General features: G+C 43.5%; 1 protein-coding gene across 1 annotated transcript in view; it reads left to right on the top strand.

Annotated features, from left to right (window-relative positions):
• Nucleotides 1–26,054, top strand: part of igsf11 (immunoglobulin superfamily member 11) — a 92,207-nt gene that overhangs the window by 57,631 nt on the left and 8,522 nt on the right. Inside the window, exon 3 of the mRNA XM_068707024.1 lies at nucleotides 18,431–18,594. Within this exon, the coding sequence (XP_068563125.1) occupies nucleotides 18,431–18,594 (164 nt within the window). The remainder of the gene's footprint in view (nucleotides 1–18,430; nucleotides 18,595–26,054) is intronic.

Genomic DNA, 26,054 nt, shown 5'->3' with positions numbered 1-26,054 from the left:
GTGTGTGTGTGTGTGTGTGTTCTTCCTCCCACATGGTCCAGGTGGCACAAGGAGGCATCCCTTCCGGCTTCCACTTTTGAACACGCATACACAGTGAGACACACAAGCTCACTCCGGTGGATGACTGCACGTTTCTACGGATGATTAGATTATGTAAGAAAACACTGCAGAGCCCTAATAGTTGGTAAACCCAGATTACGCAGGATTATCATCCCTTTTGCTCCGCCTCTATTCTCCCCCTGTGTGTATGGGTGTTTTCTGTTTGTGTGTGTGTGCATGTATGTGTGATGACGAGGGATGAAACGGGAAGAGAAGGATGGGGGGGGGGGTTGGGGCAATGTGTGTGGGCTGGGGTGGGGGGGAATGAATGATGCCGCAAACACCAGAGCCAGATGGGACAGAACCCCTAAGCAGCTTAGATTCACAGTAATCACGCAGGCTAAGTTGCCATCAGTGGTGTGTGTGTGTGTGTGTGTGTGTGTGTGTGTTTCATGCATGTAGACGTGCGTCTGTGCATTCCTAGTGTATTTATGCCATGCATTCAGTTTGGGCTGCGCAGACGCATGCCCGTGCACAACCGCCGACATGAGAGAATGTGAGAGAGAGAGTGAATAAGAGATAGAGCGAACACTGTCATGCAATCAAGATATTAGAGTAGACAGCGAGAGAGCGGAGATTGTGTGTCGGTGGTCATAGTCAGAGATAATGGAGACGAGCAGGTCAAAAAGGTGGCATTACTTTGTCCTCGTGCCAATGAGATATTACAGACACAAGGGAGTGAGAAATTACACTGTGTGTGTGTCACGCTACACGGACATCGGCCTCCAGGGATCAGGAATCAATAACCCTCTGTCAATTTCAATCAGCTCTGAATTTCTGTAGAAAAATGGATCACTTTGTGTCGAAAAAAGCAATTTAATATCCACTGATTTCCATGCATTACGCAGAAGTCTGGGGGCAAACGCGACAATACAGCAAGAGGCTTTAAAATATGCATATATGCTATACACTCATGGCTTTTCAAAGTATTTCTGTTGTGTTCTTTGCCGCACAGTGAGAGGAGGAGATGGCTTTAAACTATGAAAAAAAGCAAACTGTAACACCCAGGAGAGAAGCTTGCATGAATGTATTTACCTACATGAATATTCAATTATGGGGCTGCAGCACTTCACAAAGGGAAGTAATCACTGATTTATTTATTAGTGTTTTTGACATGCTATGCAATTATGCTTCTGCAGGCAGGCTGTTGGGCTGCTCCTGCCCAAAGCTGTTTGTGTGTGTGTGTGTGTGTGTGTGTGTGTGTGTGTGTGTGTGTGTGTGTGTGTGTGTGTGTGTGTGTGGTGGTATTGGTTAGGTCTAATATTGATTTAAATGGATCAATAGTGATGATTGTTCTGGTGCAGGCCTAATAACAGTGTTCAATCAATGAAGGATAAATGATATGCTGTTGGAAATTACTCACATTGTTTCAATTTTCAGCACCACACCTCTCCAAAGAAATTAGTCACAGTCAATTTGTGAGCTTCTTTGTTCCGATGATCTCATTTAAATGCGAAAATCAGATGCTGCTCTCACTCTCTAACTCTCACATCACCTTACTTTTTGTTCGCCGCATCCCCCTCTTCGCTCTCTAGAGAGGAGGGAGATGACAGCTCGCCCCACTCTCCGCTCATTGAACATTCAGCTTAGCTTTTGATGGAATTAATTTGAATGTAAATGATGCTGTGATGGAAAAGCTTTCATTGGCCCCAGCACACGAAAATTCACACAGCGATACCACCCGCACTCCCCCCTGATGTCTGAGTGGTCCACAGAGAGAGAGAGAGAGAGAGAGAGAGAGAGAGAGAGAGAGAAACAGTGAAGCACCACCACAACATGGAGCTATTACTTTCTCTGAAGCCATTAACAGCTGCGGAACATAATGAAATTACATTGTCAGTGGATTCAGTCAATAATTTGATCAATACATGTCTTAATTTCTAGACTTTCCTCCACGCCAATCTGATCATTTGTGTCGTTATGGCTCTTAAGGGAGGGGGGGGGATCAAGCAACGCAACACATTTTTTGCCACCGAAATGGCAGTTTAAACATTTAGATATGACTCTAAAGGGAAATGTACAATTTAACACAAATAAGACCAGAAAGTAACAAGACAAGGAATAAGATTGAAGAGGCAAAATGGAATAGAAGGCCTGCAGTAATTATGAAATAATGCCTCATTGATAAAGGAATTCCTTCTTCTAAGGGGTGGTTGACTTCTTGTCTGCATACAAGCAGAACTATTCAAAGGATTGTGGGGATCCGGCTAAAATGTAGGCAAACGAGTGCTTAATGCAGGACAGGTCCCTGAATAAATGATGGTGCAGATGGAGATACTTGCCCACAAGTGTGTTCTCAATTCCAAAATGCAGAAGCACCTGTCAGCATTTTTATGTGTTTGTATTATTTCAACAATTCAAAAGAAATGACAAGCGCAGCATGTGAAACGATCTCCGGGTGTAAATCAATCCATGCATTTTGCATGGCGTGCACCTCACCGAGGTGAACTTTTAGAACAGCCCCTTGATTTTCTTCCCCTGCATTATGGAGTTCCTCTGTTTTTTATTAATGTAGTGTAAGTGGGGAACCGTGTAGGTCTCATTTTTGGAAACGAGAACCACGAAATACCTTCTATCCCGCGATCCTTCCTCTCCTGATCCTCTCTTCCTTCACTCATCTTCATGTCATTGTATATCCTCCCATCCTTATCCATCCGCTACAAATACTAATAAAACAAGTCATCAGATTCACATAACGTCACTTTTCCAATTAAATCTTCCTTTGCGGGATGAGTAATTTCTCCCACTTCTTAAGGTAAATAACTCATTAAAATACATGAAGAAAAAGCGTTGACTCTGCAATAAATTCAGCTCATGAGAATTAAAAAAAGAAAACGATTTGGAGATGCTTGGTTTTCCCAGGACAAGACACAGCTGCTAGTTTAAATATAAGGTTTGAAATAATAAAAAATACTACGTCACACCAGAAGTGTGTCGAAAGAAAGGTTGAGGGGAATAAAGAGCTTGTATGCCACAAATAATACCGCCATGCATTTATCCACTTCTCAGTCTATGTTAGACCCATTAATGTCCTATAGATCCACAATTTACGTTCGCCAACATCAACACTTGACCCGTCTCCCACTAATCACTGTGTTTTATAGGCAACTCCAGCCTCCTTCATGTTCAGAGGTCTGACATGGCCACATTCACCATTCCACGTCTTTTGACTCCACCATTGATTTCCAGTATCCTCAGAATGTGAGCGTTCGGCCCGCTCACCCCGAGCCTCGTACATCACTCGACATTAAGGCTTCGCCTTTTATACCTCTCCCTTTATATCACGGTATCCCTTACAGACATCTCTGCCTTAACGGCTTCCTCAGCCCCTCTGATTTCAAAACCGATGCCTCTCTGAATTGCCACTTATCTTCCCTTGTGAGGAAGACAGTTATATTTTTTGAAGATATTTCTCGGCACGGGAGAGGTTTTTAAAGGTTTATCAGCCTTTTCAATGACGCGAGCATCCGCCTTCCTTGAATCCTCCTCTTTCAACCATACGGACGTGTGAATCAGTCAAGATGTCACTTTGATGCTTTGTAAATCCCGCTCTCCTCTTTTGACTCCCCTTATGGAGGTATAAGAATCTCATAATATCTTTTAGAAATCATATGCGTTCACTGTTCTCTCTGGGGCTCTTTGAGACAGGAATAGACCGATGAAGTGTGTGACTGCCTCCACAGTAATTACATGATGAATGCGTTCATTCTGTGTGTAACCCCGAGCAGTGAATAGCTCAACTGATTATTGAAGGGTTTGTTCTTTGTGTGTGTGTGTGTGTGCGCACATGAGAATAGATAGGCTCCAACAAAGGATCTCAAAGAAAGAGGACGGCGTGCGCGTTATTAACTTTCCGCGCCTCCGCTGAACTTGTACCCTAATCTGATGTATCAATGAATGAATCATAGCAAGCTCCCACTAAAATTGTAAATAACCTCCCGGCACTCCTCTCAAAAGTCTTGTTTTGTGGCTCCCCTTACATTCTGCGTCATTATTCAACCACACATTCAGAACTATTGAGCCAGCTGTTATTTCTGTGACAACGCCGTTTCTCTCCGCTTTGAGTGAAACGTTAAGGCCAACGCATGAAGCCTTCAATATTTTAAACCCCCTCAGATGGATGTTAAGCTCCATTAATAATACCGCAGTCTTGCTGTCCAGCTCATATGGATTTTCCCTCATAGACGGGGTATAGCACGAGTGACAGAGCTATAGAGTCATGATGGCAAGATGGATCAGAGAGATAATGTACAATGGCTCCTATAGCCCCTGAATAGAGCGACATTATAGTCAGCGTCCAAGGGCTGCACTAAACATCTCTGTGTTTTATTTGGTAGACCTGACAGGTAGAAAGCACAAAGAATGCTGGGTAGTAGATTCACTACTCAGATCCATTATCGATAGTCTTTTTAACCATTTCAGTTCTTAACTGCGTTTATGAGATGCTTGTACTTTACTCAAATATAAGTTTATATTATAGAGGGAATCGTTCACATTTTGAAGAATTAGCCCTTCGATCCCCGGTACCTTCAGTCCATGTCCAATGGACACATTGGTGTGTGCTTTGCATAGAAGCATTATATGAATGCAAATTACCCAATTCTACTGTATTTACTCCCCTACATTTACTGCATGTAACAGCTGTAGCGACTTATTATTTTTGGATTGAAATTATACAAACATATGATTCACAAATATGATTCATTGCAATCAGGGCCATATTACCATATGATACCCCCCCCCCCCACACACACACAGACACACACACACACACACACACACACAAACACACACACACACACACACACACACACACACACACACACACACACACACACACACACACACACACACACACACACACACACACACCTTGTTGGGTTGTCATAAACATGCATAAGCTATAGGGACAAGAAACGTCTTTTGTACCAGCCTGTAAACATGTTTATTTCTTCTGTACGGTTGGGCTTTCTAACATGGAGGTCTATGGGGAATGACTCGCTTTTGGATCCACCCTCAGGTGGCCATTTAGAGAACTGCAAGTTTTTTGTTTTTTTTCATCAAATGACTAATTTGAACTGAAGTAATATAAAGTAACTGCCCCACAGTTTGGGTCTTTGGGGCCGCTGAGGGTGTGGGGGCAGGTGAGCGCTTTGCAATAAACACTATAAAGACAGTGGACCGAGCCACAACATAAAATATGTCGCAATGCATCAACAATAATAATCAAAATATATAAAAATGGGACTATAACACAGGCAGGAGCTGACTTTTAATCTCAATACCTAAAGCGCCTCTTGCTGAAATACTTTTACCCAAGTGTATTTTACACGGGTGTATTGCTACTTTTACTTAAGTAAAGGATCTGAATACTTCTCCTACCACTGGTAATATATCAAGGCTCTCATATTGTTTGTCTACAAGTACCACATGACCACAGCTACATACGAACATGGACACTCACACACACACACACACACACACACACACACACACACACACACACCTCTGAGGCTCACAACCAGCTCACTGCCTGTCAGTCAGGCCCTGAGGAGTCTCAGTGGACGCTCGCACACACAAAGACGTGCAGAAAAGATCAATTGGCTTGCGTTTATCGAGCAACATATCCCCCCCTCCCTCCAGCTCCTCCGGCACACTATCACCCCCTCTATGCCCACCACAAAGTCTCTGACCTGCCCCTCGACAGCAGATGCACTGAAGGTATTGATTTCCTCATATTAACTCAGCCTTCATGAAAAGCCCCAGGCAGCAGAGGGGAAGACAGAAGAGGAGGGGATGGAGAGAAAGAAGGGAGCTGGAGGAGATGAAGAGAAGATGGGGAGGAGGAAGAGGAGGGCATGAAGGCGTGTAATGCAACGTCTGGTGCCTCTGATACTGTACACATGCTCAAAAAGATTCACATGTCGGGTAGAAGTGAGGCATGAACTTCAAGGTGTCCCGGCTTTTGAAAAGTTAAAAATGAATAGCATGAATTGTTGTGTGAAATGGTGTGATATGCATGATTCACATGCTCTTCTGAGGAGATGGGGGATGGTAGTTTCTAGTTAAGCTTAATGATTAATGTTTAGCACAGACAGATATGGATTTCTTTGCCATTTCACCCACTTATTTTTCCTCCATATCTCTACTGGCCGAGGACGCTCAGTCCCTTGGGACGCGGAGAGTGGAGCCATGTGTCTCTTTTTGATACACACGGAGTCACAAGCTGCTTCTTTTGAGCTTGTCAGCAAGAAGCAAGATAGAAGGATGTAAAGTATGCTCTAATATACGCAAATCCTACAAAAAAAAAAAAAACACATTCGTAATGTTCATGTTGCAACATTGCCAACAGTTGACGTGACATCATTGCTCTATGGTAAAAACAACAACAACTTAGTCCTCTTTGGAGACTGTAACAGTGCAGAACATGTTATCGAGTGACATACATTCGATGCGTCTGTCTGTCCGTGGTGCGTTTATGCTTTGACCTTTAACACGTGATCCAATCACAATCGCATATTGCTGTGATGTAATACGTTAAAGATTAGCTAAGAATATTTCTGTTGGGTTTGATGGCGGTAAAGAGCAGTTACTCTGTGGGTTTATATTTTTTTTATTACGTATTGCAGGTATTTTCAGTTAGTAGTGTTTGTAATTTAACGTCATGAGTCCCACATATGTTTGCAGTTCAGCGACGGGGTCCTGGTCTTACGTTTTTAAGTTAATACTACTTAATTTGATACGTAATGCAGACGAGCATTTTGTTTTTAGGGTGACCCGGCTTTTCAGTATCTCTCCATTGGGATCGATTTTAACCACCATGAAGCCACCATAATGAAAGGCCCTGTTGCCTACAAAGAAGTTAACGACAAGCCTTTCAGTAGCCTTTTAGTCTACAGCTGCTTTACCGTCAAAAGCAAAAATAAACGCTCCTTGTTCTTTACAGTCTCACAGCCGACCATGTGTCCCTTGTCCTTCAGGTCTTAACTTCTACCAATTGATTTTGGATTCTTATTTTAGTCTGCAGTTTGTCCAGTGTGTTTTGGAAGAGCTTCATGAAGTGTTTGTTAAAAGATGACTTACCACCATCTCACAGTAACGCTGTAACACCTGTTTCTCCTCGCTTTTACCCAAGTCAGGTGAAGACTTTGTCTAAGAATGGCTGAGATGTAGACACCGTTTTGTAATAAGTGTTTCACCTGGGCCTGGTGTAGGTGGAAGAATGCAGTGGTGTTGGGCTGTTTAAAACAGAATGTGTTTGGAGGTGGAGTGGATCTGTCTGCTGAGCCGCACGTGCTGCTCCTCACTCATCAGCTGTTACTCTCTTCTGCCTTCCTTCCCTCGCGCCGTCTCTCACACGCCTTTTTTTTTTTTCCTCCGTCATGCACGCACTTTAATTTTCACCCATTTACTCTTTTCATTGCAAACTCTCTCTCTTTGTGGAGGAGGAATAGGAGGCGTGTTTGCCAGCCATATGGCAGTGCCAGGGGCGTCCGGAGCAGATGTGCTCGGCATTGGGGCTCTGCTCCGTCAAGCACATGCACACACACACACACACACACACACACACACACACACACACACACACACACACACACACAGATGCTTAAACAGCGCCTGTTACCGAGGAAGAGGTCACTGACGGCATTATCTAACTCCCAAAGTGGAGCCACGTTGGCTGTGGGAGCGACAAAAAAATGACAGTGAGCAACCTTTGAGTCATCAATGGGACTTTAAATTTACGCCAATGAGTGCCTCCATCTGAATGTTATTCAGCAATTTATATGTACTGTGTTTCTGGCTAAATGCTGTGAATAATACATCGGTTTTGCGACATAATTTGAAGATTATTGAACAATATAAATACAGAAATAAACTCAAATGCCAGAAAATTAGAAACTTTTGCACAATTTGACGTAATACGAGCTCAGTGGTGCAAAAAACATCACTTTTGTGATACTTCAGGGCCAGCAGAATATCAGTTTGTCAGAAAAGTTAAGTAAAATGATTACTAAACATCCTTTTCTACTGAGTGTACTGACAGCTGGTTAATGGCTCAAACAGTTGCCTTTGACAGATCAGAGTGGAAGGAAACTTCTCTTCAGTGATCACAGTTGGTTGCTTTTGACTTCCTGCTTCCTTTGCTGTCTGGGAAAGAGCCGTCGCCTTAAGAGCGCCGACTCAGCGTGTTTGTGTTGATTTTTTTTTTTCTTTCTCGCGCTGTTTTTTTGCTGAATAGTAGAAGAACGATGGAGGTGCGTGTATGCGTGTGTCTTTGTGCGTGTGTGTGCGTTTGTGTTACAGTAAAGTAAAGTTTTCTCTGAATGAAATGGGATGTAAATTTGACCAGTGTGCAGAATGAGAATATAGGCTGGTTCCCAGTGTTTGCTGAGCCAGCGTTTGACCTACATCAAACATCCAAATGCAGAATTAGTTAGAAAGCATCAACCATGCTGGTCAACACCTACTGTAGGCACAGCACACATCAACGAGTTTCTGCAAAAAAAAAAAAAAAAGGCCAAAACTCCTGCCACAGAAGCACTTTTTTGAGTTTTCACCAAATGACTGCTGAAATGCACCTTGGTTTTGTATTTACATCAGTAGATCCGAGCAGGTTGAGAGAGAAATCAAAGAAAAGAATAAGGCAATTATATTACAGTGATGACTGACTGATGTTTGATGTTGATATAAGCATTTCCATTTGGGAATGGACACAACATTGTATCCTCAATTGATGGTTTTCTTTCCCGTAACAACGAGTATATACTCATTTAGTGATGCAATAACTTGAACAGAAGGAGGCTGAGCTGTGCTATTATTGGAAAGGCTTATATATTGCCAGTCATGTAATGAGATGACACTTCCCTCATGTGTGTATTTGTATGAAACACACTATTCAAAAGTGCTTGTTTGCACAGAACTAGAAAAAAAAATAATCATTGATCAACTAAAAGAAAAAACACCACAGATGACTGTGGATGGATATTTGTAAATGTTGTCACTAAATGAGACAGGGGACAAAACAAAACGATTTTTAAATTAGATCAAAATGGGTTTCTTAAAGGAATCAATAGCTGCTGTTTCTTTTCTAAATAACAACATGCATCACTTGCTGGTCGTATGTCATGGCGGAGTCAGCTGAGAGCAGCTGTTTGCAAGGAGATCACTAACCTTTGTGACACTGGGGCGGAAAAGTTCAGGGCAGGTGTGTGTGTGTGTGTGTGTGTGTGTGTGTGTGTGTGTGTGTGTGTGTGTGTGTGTGTGTGTGTGTGTGTGTGTGTGTGTGTGTGCGCGAGACAGCTGGTGAAGTGCAGTCAATGAGTTGTCAGTCCTTTCAAATATAGCTCAATTTAGACAAGACTGATCTTACATCTAGAGTGTGTATTTGTGTCAGAGCAGATTTTGTGTCTCGGTTTGTTTTTACTTGCAATAAATAATGGAGGAAGGGGTCAAACAACATGAAGACAGAAGAGAAAAGAAAAGAGAAAATAAATGGAGAAAGGCAGGTCACGACGGACACTATCTTGACAAAATGAAGGCGAAAAAAGAAGCATTTCTCTATGAGAGCTGTTGAAGGAAGAAGAAGCTGTAACTCCTCTGGGGGAATTGGTCTGGTCCTTCTGTTCCCTGCAGTCCTCTGACTAACTCCATTCCTGTCTGACTGACTGACATCCTGCTGTCCTCATAAAACACACTGATTCAGGACTGTTCAGACGCACACAAAAGAATTCAAAGTTAGCCTTTTTCATAAGGAAAACCTCATTTAAAAAACAAAAGAATAACACTGCATTGATGTCCTGATAAATAGTTTATAGCAGATACACTTGAGAGGTGGAGTTATGCACCCTTCTTGTCTTTTCTTCTCATTTCAGTCTTCCTCCTGGTCTTTGGTTAAACAGGCTCCCATCACCTCACTACCTACTGCACCTTGACTTTACATTACTTAACTTCCACCTGTATTTGCTGCTCCTTGTTATTTAGTTGCCTCACAAAATGAAAATTTATATAAAATGCAGGTGCTGTTCACTCAGGCCCACAGTCCCATGATGTGAGTTCGGTCACAGTATGAAGGCTGACAACAACACCATGTGATAGTGAAGAAGCAGGATGTTGAGTAAAAGACACACACTCTCAGCCAAACTCACCAAGCTACACTTAATATGTATTATTAAATAGATTTACATCATATCTTAAGCAGTAAAACTAATTATTCCTAACCATTCAAACTATCTGAAATCAGATTGTACAGGACTTTGCTCCTCCGCGGCCTCAGCTGTACCCTGGAGCCGCGCTCTCTGCTTTTCCTCTGATAAAACACACAATTGGCACCGAGTTGAGCGGGAGTTCATCCTGAAGGTGAACCGCATAGGGACTCAAACGGACGATAAATCATTAAGGGCCCTTATTGCTGGAGAGCCGCGCTGACCAAATCACCTGCAGAAGCGCTGCTGCTCCCCGGAGGCCCGGGCCAGTGTTGGCGGGCTTAAAATCACTGTCTCCATTTTGAGAGCTGCTGCGGTGAAGGAGAGGAAGAAAGAACGAGAGCAACAAAGAGGGGCAGCTTAAACCAGGCAGAGTGAGTGGGGGAAAGAACGAAAAGAACAAAGAATAGTAAGACAATTAAAGTAAGAGAACAATCTCTGCCTACAAGCCAATTACTAACTAAGGACCAGCAGACAAGGTTACCTTAGGCTAAATGCTGGTTCCAGGAATAGTCCTCTAGTATTATCTGCTGAGGCTCCGGCTGGCTGACTGGGGAGCTTAGACAGTATTTGCGATAACCTGTGTCGTGCAGACGGTGGAGAGAGCGCCAGTAGACTGGCCTCACCTGGTGACGTGTAGCACAGAGACAGAGTTTCAGGATCCAGTGGTTTCACTGAAACATCTGCAGAACACTTTAAGATACTTTTGTTTCAGTTTTTTGGGACATTTCCATTTCCAAACCAGTCTACATGGTGGTTTCTTTGATCAATTTAAATACCTCATGCAATTTATGCAATTATTAAAAAAAAAAAAGATTGTGTAACAACCTATTGCTCTCATCCAATTAAAGGTATTAGGGGATACTGCAGTTTCTTTTTTCTAACTTTACTTATCTGTACCTACGTACCAGACAGGAGACACACTTCGCTCCTCCATTCGGACATCTTTGGCAGAACCAGGCTGTTGTCACCCACTTAAAAGGGACTTGAGGATGGCAGCAGCCAGAAAGCAAAACAGAACCCCTTGCCAATCATGTCATCTTACTGGCAGATCAGTATGCTTGCCAGGATGTTAGATTTACGTGCAGACACTGTGACAGGTTTGCCAAACATGCAAGTCTGACAGGGAATGGAGTTACTACTCACAGAGACGACACGGCTACATCCCAAGTCTCTTAATTGCATCCACGTTTCCCTCTCTTGCGTGATTTCCTTGCGCCTTAGTCCCTCCCACCAGGGATGCGTGGAGAGACGCAGGGAAACCATGCGGGGAGAGAGGAGACGAGGACATGTATGAAGGCTGCAAGGTGGCTGGTGGCTGACAGCACTCTGTTTCTTTGGGGAAATCCAGCTCTTGTTCCTCAGCTGTCATTTGAAACAACATGCCGAGCAACATGTGCAAAACAGCATGTTTTTCTTTTGCTGTATGAGCAAGCATGGAGCAATGTTTTTGATTAGAGCTGTATATTTGCGATTAGTGTACTCCACTGAAGTTGGTACTTGATGTTTTTTGGACTGTGTGTGTGTGTGTGTGTGTGTGTGTGTGTGTGTAGCTGTGTCCAGGGCTGCATGTGCAGAGCCATCTGCTTGCTGCTTTAGCAGTAGTCTTCCAATGCCCTGGCTTATCTGTGCACGAGGGCAGTGGCCTACTTTAACCTTCTGCTCGCTCAGTGCACACAGCCGAGCACACTAGTTTGGTTGATCACCCGTTAGCTTGTCCACAGTAACTCTCCCGACATATTTCATTTGCATTAGCAATCAGCCTTCAGATTGTTATTTTACAAAAGGGAAACATTTCTTATTTAAAAAATAATATTTACCTCTATTTTAGTCTATGTTACAGCCCTCTTTTGCATTTTTTTTGTCTGCGTTGAACGGCTATTTCTATCTATAGATTAATTTTAAAAAGTTGTACAACTTTGAGTACAGGATGGTAGGCCGATCGTCATACTTAGAGAATCACACAAACCTACAGCAGTCAGCCGCGTCGTCTCAAACGGGCCGTGTCACGAGGAGCGAGTGGGGACGCTCTGCTCCTCATGTGATGTACTGTATGCTTGTCTGTGCACAGCATGGGACCAGACTAAGAAGTGTGTCGCGCTTGTCATGCGGACTTTTACAAACATCTGTTGAGTCATCATCACAACTCGTAATACCGCAAATATTCTTTGACTTAGAATTTGTTCTTTTGCTTCTACACTGTCAAAATCTTTGCAATACATTCCAAAACGATAACGAACTCTTGTCCCTTCAAACACAAAATGTGACTCTCCAGCGAGGCTTTGAGCAAATGGTGAGACCAATGCTACACCCTGTTGTGTGCATGTGGGCTATGAGGCCTTGTGTTTACAGTAGTAATGCATTAGGAGCGCAGTAAGCCGGGCTAGTCAGACTCGGTACAGTTTAGAGGAGAGTATTAAGCTATGTAGGCTATTCAGTGGGCCCTGTTAGGGAGTTGGCTGTTGTGGCTAATAGGTCAGCTGGGAGGGGCGGGGCAGGGGGATGAGGGGGAGGATGAGCAAGAGGTTTTTAAGGCTCTTTCATTGGGTGAGGGTTTGCCGGACGGACAGAGGAGGGAAAAAAATGGAGAGGAAAGGAATTGAAGGAAAGGAGGGATTAAATGGGCAAAGTCATGTGAACAAAACCTCTGACAGACGTTAAGCTGACATCATCTGAGTTCCCTGTGACCCATCAAAATCCCTCACCCAATGAATGCGCCATCATTTTGTGTTTTTTTTTTGTAGTCAGTAGATACGACCGTGCAGTTATAATAAAATATGAACAACCTTTGAACTGGCATGCAGGCAGAAGCTGGAAAGATCTTTTCAGCTTTAGGTCATGCAGTTTTATTGCAAGCACAGTTTTTCTGTACGCAGTAGACAGAATCAACATTTGCTTCTTTGTGAAATATGAATGAGGACCTTTTATAATGTGGTCCCTATGGACCCCGGTTAGAAAACAGGCCCTTTCTAAAGGCTTAGATTGTTTGCTGACGTGTAACATCCTCTTACAGTCTTATCTAAATCCAATGTTAGTAATAGAGTTATTACTATCAAATGTAGTTTGAGTGGTTATTCAAAAGATTATATGAGATGTAGAATCAAGAACTTGGCAAGTAGAGAGGCAGCATAGTCTGCATCAGAAGATCAGAGGAATTGATTGACTTTCTGGAAAATACGCTTCCTCTCTTTGTTGTGAAAAACTACTTGGAGAAGATTGATGCCACTCACATGTCCGTACATTTATTATGAAGCCACAACTATAGCTGCCTGTTAGCCTAGCTTAGCACAAAGATTAGAAACAGGGGGAAACAGCTGCCCAAAGCTAACACAGTCCACCCACCAACACTTCTGAAACTCACAAATGAACACTTTTTTATCTTGTTTATTTAATTTGCACAACAACTGAAGTGTACAAATGACATTGTTGCACTGCCTTTTATGAAAACTGAGTGAGTTAGTGACTTTATTTTTAACCTCAGCAGTGCTTTGAGCATGGTGCTTGATGAGTTGCCACAGAGCAGCTGGGTACACAAACATACCACCTGAGTTTCAGGCGTATGTGTGTTTGCTCGCTTGTTGGTTCTCCCTGGTGCCTCACGGGCAGCGGCAACATCACAAGGACCGCCATACATGAACACAGCTCACCACGAAGCTCCTGGGTCTATAAGAGAATGGGACACAGTCTGTGTTTGGGCACAGGTGTCGCTGCACGTGAATTCCACGTGTGGATGTGGTCATGCTTGTGTCTAATTTCATGCTTTTGCTATTTATTTATTTTCTTGTCCTTGCAGTTGATTCACTTCTACCGTGGAGGTTAAAGCGCTACGGCGATCGCAAATGGCGTTTGAGTCCGAAGAGGAATTGCAAGAGGATGCAGATTAAACATGAAATGTGATCAGAGCGGCCAACTGTCACGCCTGAAGCAGGAGATGCATGATTTTATGCTCGATCTCTTACTCTTCTCCTCTGACTTCTTAAGAGGTCTCACGCTCTGAGAAAAACGCAGCTGACAAAAGGTTGCTGTCACGCATGAAGCCGGCCAACTGCGACGTTAATGTTGCTTTCTGGGTTGAAAATGGGAATACTATTGGTATGTTCCAAAAACAGGCAGAAGTATTTGACATTCACTTGTGCATATATGTCACTTTTACACGTGTATCGATGTGTGCTGTGTTGCCTTTCTTTAGTCTGACTTTTAACACCATCATCAATCATCTCACTTAAAACAGGTGTATGTATGTGTGTGTGTGTGTGTGTGTGTGTGTGTGTGTGTGTGTGTGTGTGTGTGTGTGTGTTCCAACACACCTACTGAAGCCGTGCCAGCGGCTCATCACATCACAGCATCAGGGGCATCTGTTTGAAACTGAAATAAAAGTAAAGGCTATGAATAAAAGAGCCACATGAATAAAAACGCAGGATGCAAATTACTTGCCAAGCTGACACACACAAATCTGTGTGCGCGTGTGTGTGTGTGTGTGTGTGTGTGTGTGTGTGTGTATGTGTGTGTGTGTGTGTGTGTGTAAGAGAGAGTGAGAGACAATGAGTGTTTTAGTGAGTGAGAGAGTGGAAGTGTTGTATTCACCCTGCATTTGCCCTCCATCCCATCATGGCTGCGCCTTAGCTTGACTGAGTTAGAGCACACACACACACACACACACACACACACACACACACACACACACACACACACACACACATATTTCCATGCTCTCTAAGGTGTGTGGTTTTCTCATGCATTAATCAACAGCAGTTTTGACACTGCGCTCCTGAATGAGGAAAGAGAGAGCTGTTTTAACGGAGCTGTTGGTTCTCTCCTTCACTCCGCTAGCGCTGCCTGAGGTGACTTTATCAATTAGGCCTCTCTGGAAACGGCAGCATCCTCCCTCCTTCCTTCTATCTTCCTTTTCTCTCTTTTATTTATTCCTCCTCTCTGTACCTCCCATGTCTGACTTTTGTCCCTCCCTCCCCATATTGCATCGTTCCCTTGTGCTCTTCCCTTCCTCCCTGTCCACTACCACTCAAACTGTCTGCTCACCCGTCAAACCACTTTGTTCCTCACTTGTCTCTTATGCCTCACTAGTTTGTCCTTGAGTCAAAATGACTTGACCAAATCATCTCAGAGTTTTTGTCAAAACGCTGTTTTGTTCAGTCTTTCATTGGACCCTAATAAAGGTGGCCATGCTGTGATTTTCTATTACATATACTTTCCCTATTTCCTGTCAGTCAGGCTGGTCTGGCTCCTGCTGAGCACTGGGGAAAAGAGAGCAGTATAGGATCGATATGTTTGTCGATAGAAAAATGTCTTGGATGGTAAACCCGTTGAGATGGACAGCTCATTTACATCACAGATCTCAGCCTGGAGACAAGAAGATGCCTCCAGAACGCTGTGCTGCACTCAGCCCCGGGCAAGAATGGCAAATAAATGTTTAAAAATAAAAGAAAAAAGGAAAAGCGTGAAGAACCAGCTACTGTATCAATCCCTGGCCTGTCTTTGAGTGCTTCCTTAAATCACCATAGGTTGCATCTGACTAGAATAGTAATTTAAACAGCAGAGCTATGTTATTTGTAGTACCACAATAGCACAAAACACAGCATATTGTAGTGAATACATTTTTTTTTATCTGGGTGGCCATATTTGACAATGAGCTGCTCACCATTCATCCCTCACACATCAAGCCCTTTAAAGTATTCATTCTGGAAGAGCAGTTGTCTACCGGACATGCTCCAAGAGTAGCGCTGAAGAGCTGGCATAAAGCTTTGGCAGAAGTTTGTGCAATAATGAGGCAATGCCAAGCAACTGCGCAGTGTGGCTGGTGAGCTGTCGAGCCGTCTCTTAGATGTGTCCCTGAAGGGCAACCGTACGTATGTCACCGATGACATCCACTGATGAGTTTGAATATGTGTGCATGGCAGTGGGTGGGATGTCACGTGTGTGTTTGTGTGTGTGTCTGTGTTGGAGGGCAGTGTGTGTGTGTGTGTGTGTGTGTGTGTGTGTGTGTGTGTGTGTGTGTGTGCATATGTGCGTATGTACAGTATGTTTCTGGGCTTGTTTGTGATTTTGAGTGTGTCTTCTTTGGTCGTGGAGGCTTACAGGCTCTGTGCGCAGAGGTTCCCTAATCCAGTGTTTTGAAATGAGCCCTCCAGCTGTTGTGGGCTTGAGAGACTGCTGCCTTGGAGGAGGCTTAGGGACGATAAGAAGCTCTTTCTATCTTCATTCCTCTAGGACCTCCTCTTTCTTTCTCTTCTTCAATCTTCCTCTGTCTTTCTCCCTGCCTAAATCCAGCACATTTAATATCTCGGTGGCCATGACAATAAACACTTACACTGATCTCAAGCTGCCAATGCAATCTCATATTCTGTTAGGGTCGTAACCTTTTGCGTGAACTTATCCTGCTTTGCCGTTAATACTCCTATAAGAACATAGGTTGACTGTGTGCATGAAGTGAACATTGTGTACACAGAGGATAAAGGAAGATCAGATTAGAGTGGTGACCAAAGACTGTCATTTATTATATTCATAATGATGGCCCGAGATTGTGGATGTCATAAGGGCTAAAGGGAGCTCATTAGCTGCATTGTGACGTACAAACTGTGGACACTGTCCTTCTGCTCAACTTAAGAGTCCTTTTATTCAAGCAACTGAGTTACAGTGAGGAATCATACCGCTGTAAATGATACACATGGACATTCCAAGTGAAATTGCTTGCATAATGTATGGCGAGTCTTTTCATGGATATATCTCTTATGAACCGTAACTGAGAGGAGCCGTTCGAGCGCTGCCTATCTCCGCCGTGCCAGCAGTGAGCCTGCAGGGCGTGTTGTGACTGCCAGCAGAAGGAAAGCGTAGGAAGTCTGCAGGTTTCCGGACACACCGAGACGGAGCAACAGGCAGTCTGTCAGCGAGAATATGATGTGATACTCAAAACCCAAATTCAGCAGAAATGACACTTACAGCCTGAAATTCATAGCAGATGCCATATTTTTTTGTGACTTAGAAACAATACAAATGACTGGATGTATGGCTGGTTGTGAGATTTCTATTCGGTTGTGCCAGGCGATCATTATTTGCTCTTGACATCTGGCTTGACTCCTACCTACCACACAAATGACATGCTGATGGTTTCTACTATTGGCTTATGGCAAGATCATCATCTTACATTATCACTAACAAGGATGATTCACAGGACATGATCAATTATCTGTAATCATATCAGTGTCATCATCCTCCTCACCATGTTTAGATAAGAGTACTTCCCATGCGAGGTTTTTGGACATGGATACATGCTTGCGGGGGAGATCTAACTTAATTTAGGCTGTAATGTCTTTAGCTGGTCTAGAAATAGGATGCTGTATGTACATATTTGTCTCTGGGGGTCTGTTATGGCCGACAGCTGAATCCAGTTGAGGAAAGCCGCTTCTCAGTACCTCGGTTTTGAGTTTGTTGCACAAGACAACAAGCTATCATGGTTGTTTGTGTGCCGCTTGTGCTCAAGAAGCAGCAAATAGTACCCGAAATAACCATCAGCCTCCCCACTTGTCATGTTCATTTAGTATGTATTGATACAGACCTTGTTCCCATGAAGGCAGCAAGAAGCAAGCTGTTTTAGAAAACTGAATAACTCAAGAGACAGCCTATCGTGTTTCCCTATTTAACTATTGCATATTTCATGTGATCCTTCACAGTGTGGTCTAGATGTTTGTTGCGCTGCTGAGAGCATTTCTAAAGAGGAGCTTGGTTCAGAAATCATGTTTGTTATGCTGTTAAGATTAAAAGGCTGCGGAGAAGGGACGCACAAAGAAATTAAACATGACTTTTTTTTCTCTCTTTTTTTAAATATTTTAAACTCACATGTACACGGCATAGGTTTTGCTTATTATTACTTATAGACGTCCCCTCCTTCATGTGGCGGTCTTTCCAATAATACAAGTCCAATAGCCTGCAGAAAAGACAATATTGCAAATATTGTAAGAAAGATTGTGCAATATGCATCTGTTTGGAATTTCGATGGCTCCACTTAGATATCTGCTCTGCTCTGTTCCCTTGTTTTACTTGTGTACTCCTTGATACTGTATGTGCTCATCTACCGTGCATCAAGGCACTGACCGCTGCCTCTCTTCCTCCCGCAGTGTGTGTGCGGGCGCTGGATGTGACGGTGTCCCAGAGCAGCATCCAGGTGGCCCGCGGCCAAGCAGCCGTCCTGCCCTGCTCCTTCACCACCAGCGCTGCCCTCAACAACCTCAACATCATCTGGATGGTGATACCACTGTCCAATGCCAACCAGCCAGAGCAGGTACACGAGCACATTACTGATGAACCCGCCAAATCACAGTGACGGAGCATTCCTCGTGAGAATCTTCAGCAAAAGAAGCGTTCGGAGTCGGTGCTGGATGATGATAGGGGTGTTGCTAAATGTATTCTTGATATTTGGACCCAGCGGACAGAGCTCCTCAAATCAATTTGGGTCGTAACTGCGATGACAGATGTCTGTAGATGTTAAACAGCGAGGGGCCGTGAACAGCCAGAGCTGCAGTGCACTGTTTACTGAGATGTATTCTGTACTACTGAGATGCATGTAACTTATTCTCCAACGAAACGTTGCTGCTTCCGCGTCATGTGGATGTCGGTGCTGCTTCCCAACGCCAACATTAAAGTCAAAGCAGGTACACGCGACTTGATCTGTCCTAAGGTGTGCTCAGATACAGCGCAAAGAGAACTGACAAAAAAAACAACAACTTGAGAATTGAGAAATTTGCACAATGCACAGAGAGAGAAAATGCTTGGTGCTTGTGGGACATCCAGCGCAGTTACAATATAGCAATTGCTCTCGCGCATGGTCATTAAAGAAAGCCCAAGCTGACGTTATGTATTTGCACTTGTATGCCAAATGTGCAGTGGCCTGTTGTGAAAAATACAGAGTGCTACAACACAGGTTTTTTTTTTTGTTTTTGTTTTTTTGCACACAACACAAATAGACAAAATCTCTCTTTCCGGTGCATCTGAACGCACCTTTAGGAGGATATTAGTTATGCAAGATGACTCTAGTAGTAATATAGATGTAGTTGTAAGCTTAAGGTGTGTCCATAGATTAGATGTTGTAAGTGTAGCCTGCAGGACAGCAATGTCATGTAGCACTTCTCTACCTTATAAACAATGTTATGTATGGCAAAGAGCATCCAGAAGCTAGTTTACCGGTTTTTGACTTATTGATGTGAATTTTGTCTCACTGGCTTCTCGCCATTGTCGCTTCCTGGCTTGCTACTCTCTACCCTCTTTTTTTTTTCTTCTTTTTTTTTTCTTCTCACCTTCCCTTCCTTCCTCCCTCCCTCGCTCTTTCATTCTTTCCTCCCCCCTTGCGGGACTTCTGTGATTCCATTTGAGTTGTTTAACATGCAGCTGCAGGCCGTACAAGCTCACCTGCCTCCCTTCACTTTGAACCCCGACGCTGGTCGGCCGTCCAAATAATACAATCATCTTCTGCACTAATTACCTCACACCCACGACAGGCTCTATATCGCAGCTGTTCTCACCACACACACAAACACCGGCACACACACACACACACACACACACACACACAAACTGGCAGACAGACTGCTGGTACAAATGCAGTGCAGATCCACATGGAGGGCTTATATATATATATATATATATTTACTGGCTTTGCACATATACTCGCATGTAGACTGCACAAAAGAAGTGTGAAAACTGTCGTGCATGTTTCCATACATCCATAAATGCACACATCACAGGGTAATGCTCCACAGCGCACACGTGTGGATAAGGGCGTGTGGAGCTCAAAACAACAGTAACATAAACACGTACAGGCACTTGCTCGTGGATGAACGCATGTGACTTTTAGATGCCAGGCGAGGGAGGATGGGAGCTGATACACACAGAAGGATGCGTGACATTCATTGTGTTCTCACGCTGCACCTTCACGCTGCATTGTAACACATGACACTGTTCATGTAGATGGAGACATTGCAAACACAGTGAGCACACACCTTTTTAAGTGACACACACACACACACACACACACACACACACACACACTCACTCTATGCAGTCACACAAAAGAACAAACAAATACTGTGTGAACTGCAGTTCTGCAATCAGGTTGTGCATGTGAATTTGGTAAGCAGTCTAAAAAGTGAGTGATGAAACAAAGTGCTGCGTCGGACGACAGCACAAGCACAAGGTCATTTTAGAGGAAGAGAATGTCATAAATGATTACAGTTGATGCTAAAAGCCATTAAGAATTACTGAACAGATCTCTGTACACTTGCGTTAGCACTTTAGCGAGCGCACTCGGACCACTCAGATCGCCCGCTGCTGTAAATTTGAACACCGTGTTCAGACAACAAGAGACGACGCGTGTTATTTAGCGCCGTTAGAGGGCAACAGCACGAGATGCGCTCGCTTCTCTGACTTTGCCAACTTGGCTGTTTGTTGTAGCTCATGTTTAATCGTGTTGTATATTTGCTTGATGCTTTCACTTGCCATGCAGTTAAAGACTTTACCCTGTGGTTTACAGCCTTAATGGTTGATTCCACATTATTGGCTACTGTAGATAACTTAATGAGTCAAGAGTGAGCTTTAAATCATATGTTTATGATAGGAGAAAGTGTGCCCGGGTGGTGCATCAGGAGCCTTGATACAAAAGTTACGCTAGTGACGTGTTTACGCATTTTACTTTAAGTACTTATTTATATAAGCTGTAACCATGAGGTTTTCCATAAATGCGCTATAGTAAAATGTCTCGGTCAGTGTGAGATAGCAAATCTGTTGGGGGTCTATATGAATGGGTCAACACACATTAGCCCCCCCACCTTAACGACCCTGATCACAGCCAGGTCTGGACAAAAGTAGCCCAAGGGGGGAAAAAAGCCTCACAACAAGAGGGCGATCAAGAGAGAAGGCGTGTGAAACTGAACCGTGACTTTTATCTTGTAATAAATCAGTGTTTTGAGTGTATTTCTGTGGTTGATCGGTGAAGTGTGTGGAGTCTCTTCTAGAGTCTCTGTCTAAACTTCACTTGTTGAGGTCGCAGTCCTGTTTGTTTACTCTGAGCGTCGGACAAGCTGAGCTCCAGATTACAGCATGTAGGCATGTAGCTCAGAGGAGAGTATGTGTGTGTGTTTGGGTGCGTAATGTTCATGCGTTGTTTCCTGTGATGTAATCTGTCTATCATGCCGTTGTTGTGATCAACTGGCCTGACCTCGTCCCTCTGGGCTGCTAGGTGTGAGATAAACCAGATAAACACACACACACCTACACACCTACAAACACACACACACACACACACACACACACACACACACACACACACACACATAAACACTAGACAATGGTTTTATGCTGTTTATCCTCTCTAAACTGTTTATTTATGCTCTAATAAAAGCTCCAGGTACACTCTCCTCTCGCACCACCTGTGAGACTAATTCTTAAAACTGATTTTGTAGTTGAAATCATTAAAATAGTTATTGCATCATTCTGGAGACATTTGTTCAATGTGGTGCGTCTGGCAGTTTTATCTGGTCAGTGCCTGAAATGTTTTAAAATCCAATTTTCGTACATACTCACTCTTTACTTTTCGAGTTAAAGAGAGAACGTTTCGACCAGAACTCCATTACTGATGGCAACTTTTTGCAGTGTCATTAAAAATCATTTACAAATGATCCAGCCTGGGGAAAAAAAAATATATATGAAAGGTGTTTTCATCCATTCTTGGAAAGGGAGCTGTGTTTTTATTTTCTAACTCATAGGGTAAGCAATTGTGCATCCTTGGTGAAATCAGGCTCTGGTGAAATTGAGGTCATAGAGAATCTGTGGTGCAGAAATGATGTTAATCTGTAATTGAGAACAGCTGTATTTCAGTTGATCAGATTCTGATCCTTAGCTGAAACTAACAATCTGCGAGAGGATAGATCAAATAGACGGTGCGTTCACATACCCTCGAATATGACCCTTTCCCCCCGCGCTGCCTCCCTTCCACCCTGCCTAAGGCATTTTTGCAGGACACGTCAAACAAGCCGAACATTTCAGACAAAGCCGACAACGGCGTGTTTGTCTGAGGCTGTAACTCCTCCCTGTGGAGAGGCTGAGGAGAGGTCATGTAACAACTCAAACACTTAGCTTCAACACACTGTCTCATATACTCTAATGTGATATCTTTTATTGATTTGCGCGGAGGAAATTCTTCTTCTTTTTTTTTTTCCTCCAGGGACATCAATATGCAGAGTCAGCGAATGTACAGTCCTTTCCACCAGAAGGGTTTTAAGTGTCTTTCTTAAGACACTTGAGCATTTGAATTCCCGCCGATATGAGGACTTAGTTGAAGGACACAGATCACTTACCCACCATGATGCCAAATCCACATCACTCACAACCTAACTCCAAGATCAAAAGTGGTTAATCTCCCGTTGACTCTCTAAAGGCAGTTTATCCATCACAGAAATATATATTTTTGCTGATGCCAATGTGAAAATGCACTGCTTGTAAGGCCGTGTTTTATGTAATGCTTATAGTGATATCCTGTAACAACATAGTCAAATTATGCAATGTTTCAGGACAGCTGACCCATGTAGCATTCCTCCTAACCTCTACCTCCGTGGCCCATTGAACAACATAAAGAGCTGATATCAGACTTTTTCATTGAAATTTTATTGTTGGATTTTACCCCCATTGCTGTACTCAGAATTTCTTCCAACTGTTTTAAGGCTCTCTTCATTTTTTGTGAATTTCTTTTCCAACCTATAGCTAATTTTTGACCCCCATAGAATTTGTCTCCTAACAGGGTTTCCCTTGTCTTCTTTCATAGTTTGCGTTTGGTTTGAAACTGTTGCTAATTGAGACATGGTGAACACTCCTAATCAATGATGAGTTGAACTAAAGCGTAACCTTAAAAACAAAAGACACCCTTGTTGTATTGTTCTTGTATGCACTTAAGAAAACATAACTGGCCAATCAATCTTAACCCTGTGGTGGCAATTTCTGTTAAATAAAGCAAAGCCATTGGAGTCATTACATTACGGTCATTTAGCAGACTTATGATTCAGTATCTATCTACACACCGTAGATGCAGCTATGGGAGCAATTTTGTCTTGCTCAAGGACACATTGAGACTAGTAGAGCAGGAGCCAGGGATCGAACCGCCGACCTTCTGATTGAAAGGCGGCCCTGCTCTCCGCTTAGCCACGGTCACCCCGTTTTGACTTTCTGTGAGTTGGATTCAGCATCTGAAGACGGACTCAAAACACATTCAATGAAATGAGCTTTTCATACTCGCTGGCAAACAATGACATCAGATAGGAGGTAACTAGAACTGGTACAAAGCAGCGTCTTCAGAAGATGACCAAGTAGGCCATCTTTTCTTGTCCTGTACTTGAATGAATTACAAAGTATATTTTTGTGTCCCTCATCTTCGAGGGCCAATAGGATCCTCAGGGTCAGTCAGCAGTAGGCTGTGGTTGTGGGACTGACACAGTGTCAGATAATATATGAAGGTTCACTGTGTGCATCCACCTGTGGCTCAGGCTGGATTGCAGAGCAAGATGAAGAGGCGTAGTTAGAACATGAGTCAATGCTTGCAGTGCGTGTGTGTGTGTGTGTGTGTGTGTGTGTGTGTGTGTGTGTGTGTGTGTGTGTGTGTGTGTGTGTGTGTGTGTGTGTGTGTGTGTGTAGGGTTTTAGGAGGGAAAAGGATGTAGCAGAGGTTTTCCACTGGGCCAGCAGTAGGACGTCCAGCTAGTCCAGCAAGAGTTCTTAGGGCCGTCCCCCATGTGAGTGGCGGCCGTGACCTCTTTTCTCCCTGCGCACAGCTTCAACACCAACCAGGTCATGCGAGAGGATGAGGTGATTTATACACACACACACATAGACATGGATGGATCAGCACAGTGGAAAGAGATATACTGTACATTCAAGAAAATAGATGGAATGTGACATCTTTATCTGTCCATTAAATCATTTTTTGGCGGACAGTATTGCTACCTTGAGTGATTCCTTTTTGTTGCTTTTTTGAATTTTTGGAAATAACTAAAACCCACAGAAAAATATCCTCTGCTCACTTATGCACACACACACACACACACACACACACACACACACACACACACAAACACGCTGAGTATGTGTTGCGTGTGAGGCCGATTGATTGGATCACTTTCACTGAGCATGCAGATTATATTGTTAGGTCACCAGGAGTGTAGAGCCAGGTCACACCGGTGCCGTCTGTTAGAGATGGAAACACAGAGGTAGGCAGAGACAGACGGAGAGAGTGCCAGACAGAAAATGGAAAAATGATTTGACGGTAAGAAAGTGGACAGACAAAATAAAAGTGAAACAGTTATTACACTGAAAAACAGTCTGAGGCAGAATAGTCATCACGCACACACACACGCACGCACGCACACACACACACACACGCACGCACATGCACACACACACACACACACACACAGAAGATGCAGTTGCAGGCTCTCATCACAGCTGAGGAGCTGCCTATTCATCTGCACATAAGAGGACAAAGCGAGCGTACTGCACTCAGGAAATTGCAGCCGTGCAATTTACAACCGTTAAGCAGCGGTAGAGGACACGGTCACATACACACCCCTGCACTTTCATCAGAACTATCACTCTCACTCACACACACACACGTATGCACACACACACACACACACACACACACACACACACACACACATATACACACTGGTGCCGGTTGTTTCCCTGACTGGGTCTTTGAACAGTTCAATGAGGGCTCTTTTCACCAAACTGAATAGTCCCTCTGATTCCCCACCATGCTATGCTATGTGTGTACGTGTGCGCACGTGTGTTGTGTGCGTGTGTGTGTGTGTGTGAGCTGGTGCGCGTGTGTGAGTGTCAGACTTGTGTGCACATGCCATGTGTTTGCGTGTGTCCTCTTCATCTTTTGTGTGGGCCCAGCTGAGGGGTGAGAGCTGTTTTGCATCTGGCTCGGCCTCACAAACGAGCCGCTCAGCCAGGGTTGGAGGCCTGAGGGAAGCTTTTAAAACAAAATGATCCGTCCGTCGCTCTTTAACTTGGACCTGAGACAAGCTTACCTGAATCCAAAAGGTGGTAATTCATTCTCACAAGTGTGTTCTCATTGCGATTATTCTGAAAGATCACGGATGTAGGCCTAGACTTTTGGTTTAATTTCTCGCTGGATTGGATCCCTTGTGCAGAAATCGTCCCGCCTTGCTACTGTTTGATTTATCAGATTGCAGTTTATATGTTTCCAAGTTAAAATGCTTTCAATTATGCATATCCATTTAGTGGATGCTTTTATCCGAAGAGCCTTATGGTACCATGAAAGCATACTTTTAGTATGTACCCTGGAATCTACCCAGTGAGCTAGAAACAACCACTTACAAATAAAATATATTTTTTCTCTTTCTGTTTGTTTGTTTCTCAGGACATAAAAGTCTGCCCACTCCGTAACTTTCACTTTTCACTGTCAAGCTGTATTTCAGCCTCTTAGTGGAAGTAGGTCTCCCTCTAGTGAGAGATATATGTAACAGGCAACTACAGTAAATGTCCAGGAACCACATTCATAAAGTGTCCAGCCCCTCAAGAGTGAAAGAAGCAATTTCGTTGAATAATCACTATAAAGACTTAATTGCTAATTTTCAATATTTCTTTCTTTTCTCTTTTCCCCCACATTTTTTTTTCTCTGACCTCTTTGCCACCAATGTCTCTTTCTGCCTTCCACCCTTTCCCATTTACTTTA

Source organism: Cebidichthys violaceus, unplaced genomic scaffold, assembly GCF_023349555.1.
Source record: "Cebidichthys violaceus isolate CVI_PGR_0920_01 unplaced genomic scaffold, fCebVio1.0.p SCAF_1, whole genome shotgun sequence".
NCBI classification, from domain to species: Eukaryota; Metazoa; Chordata; class Actinopteri; order Perciformes; family Stichaeidae; genus Cebidichthys; species Cebidichthys violaceus.
Note: the sequence above shows the minus strand (reverse complement) of the source record. Positions and strands in the feature narration are given on the sequence as shown.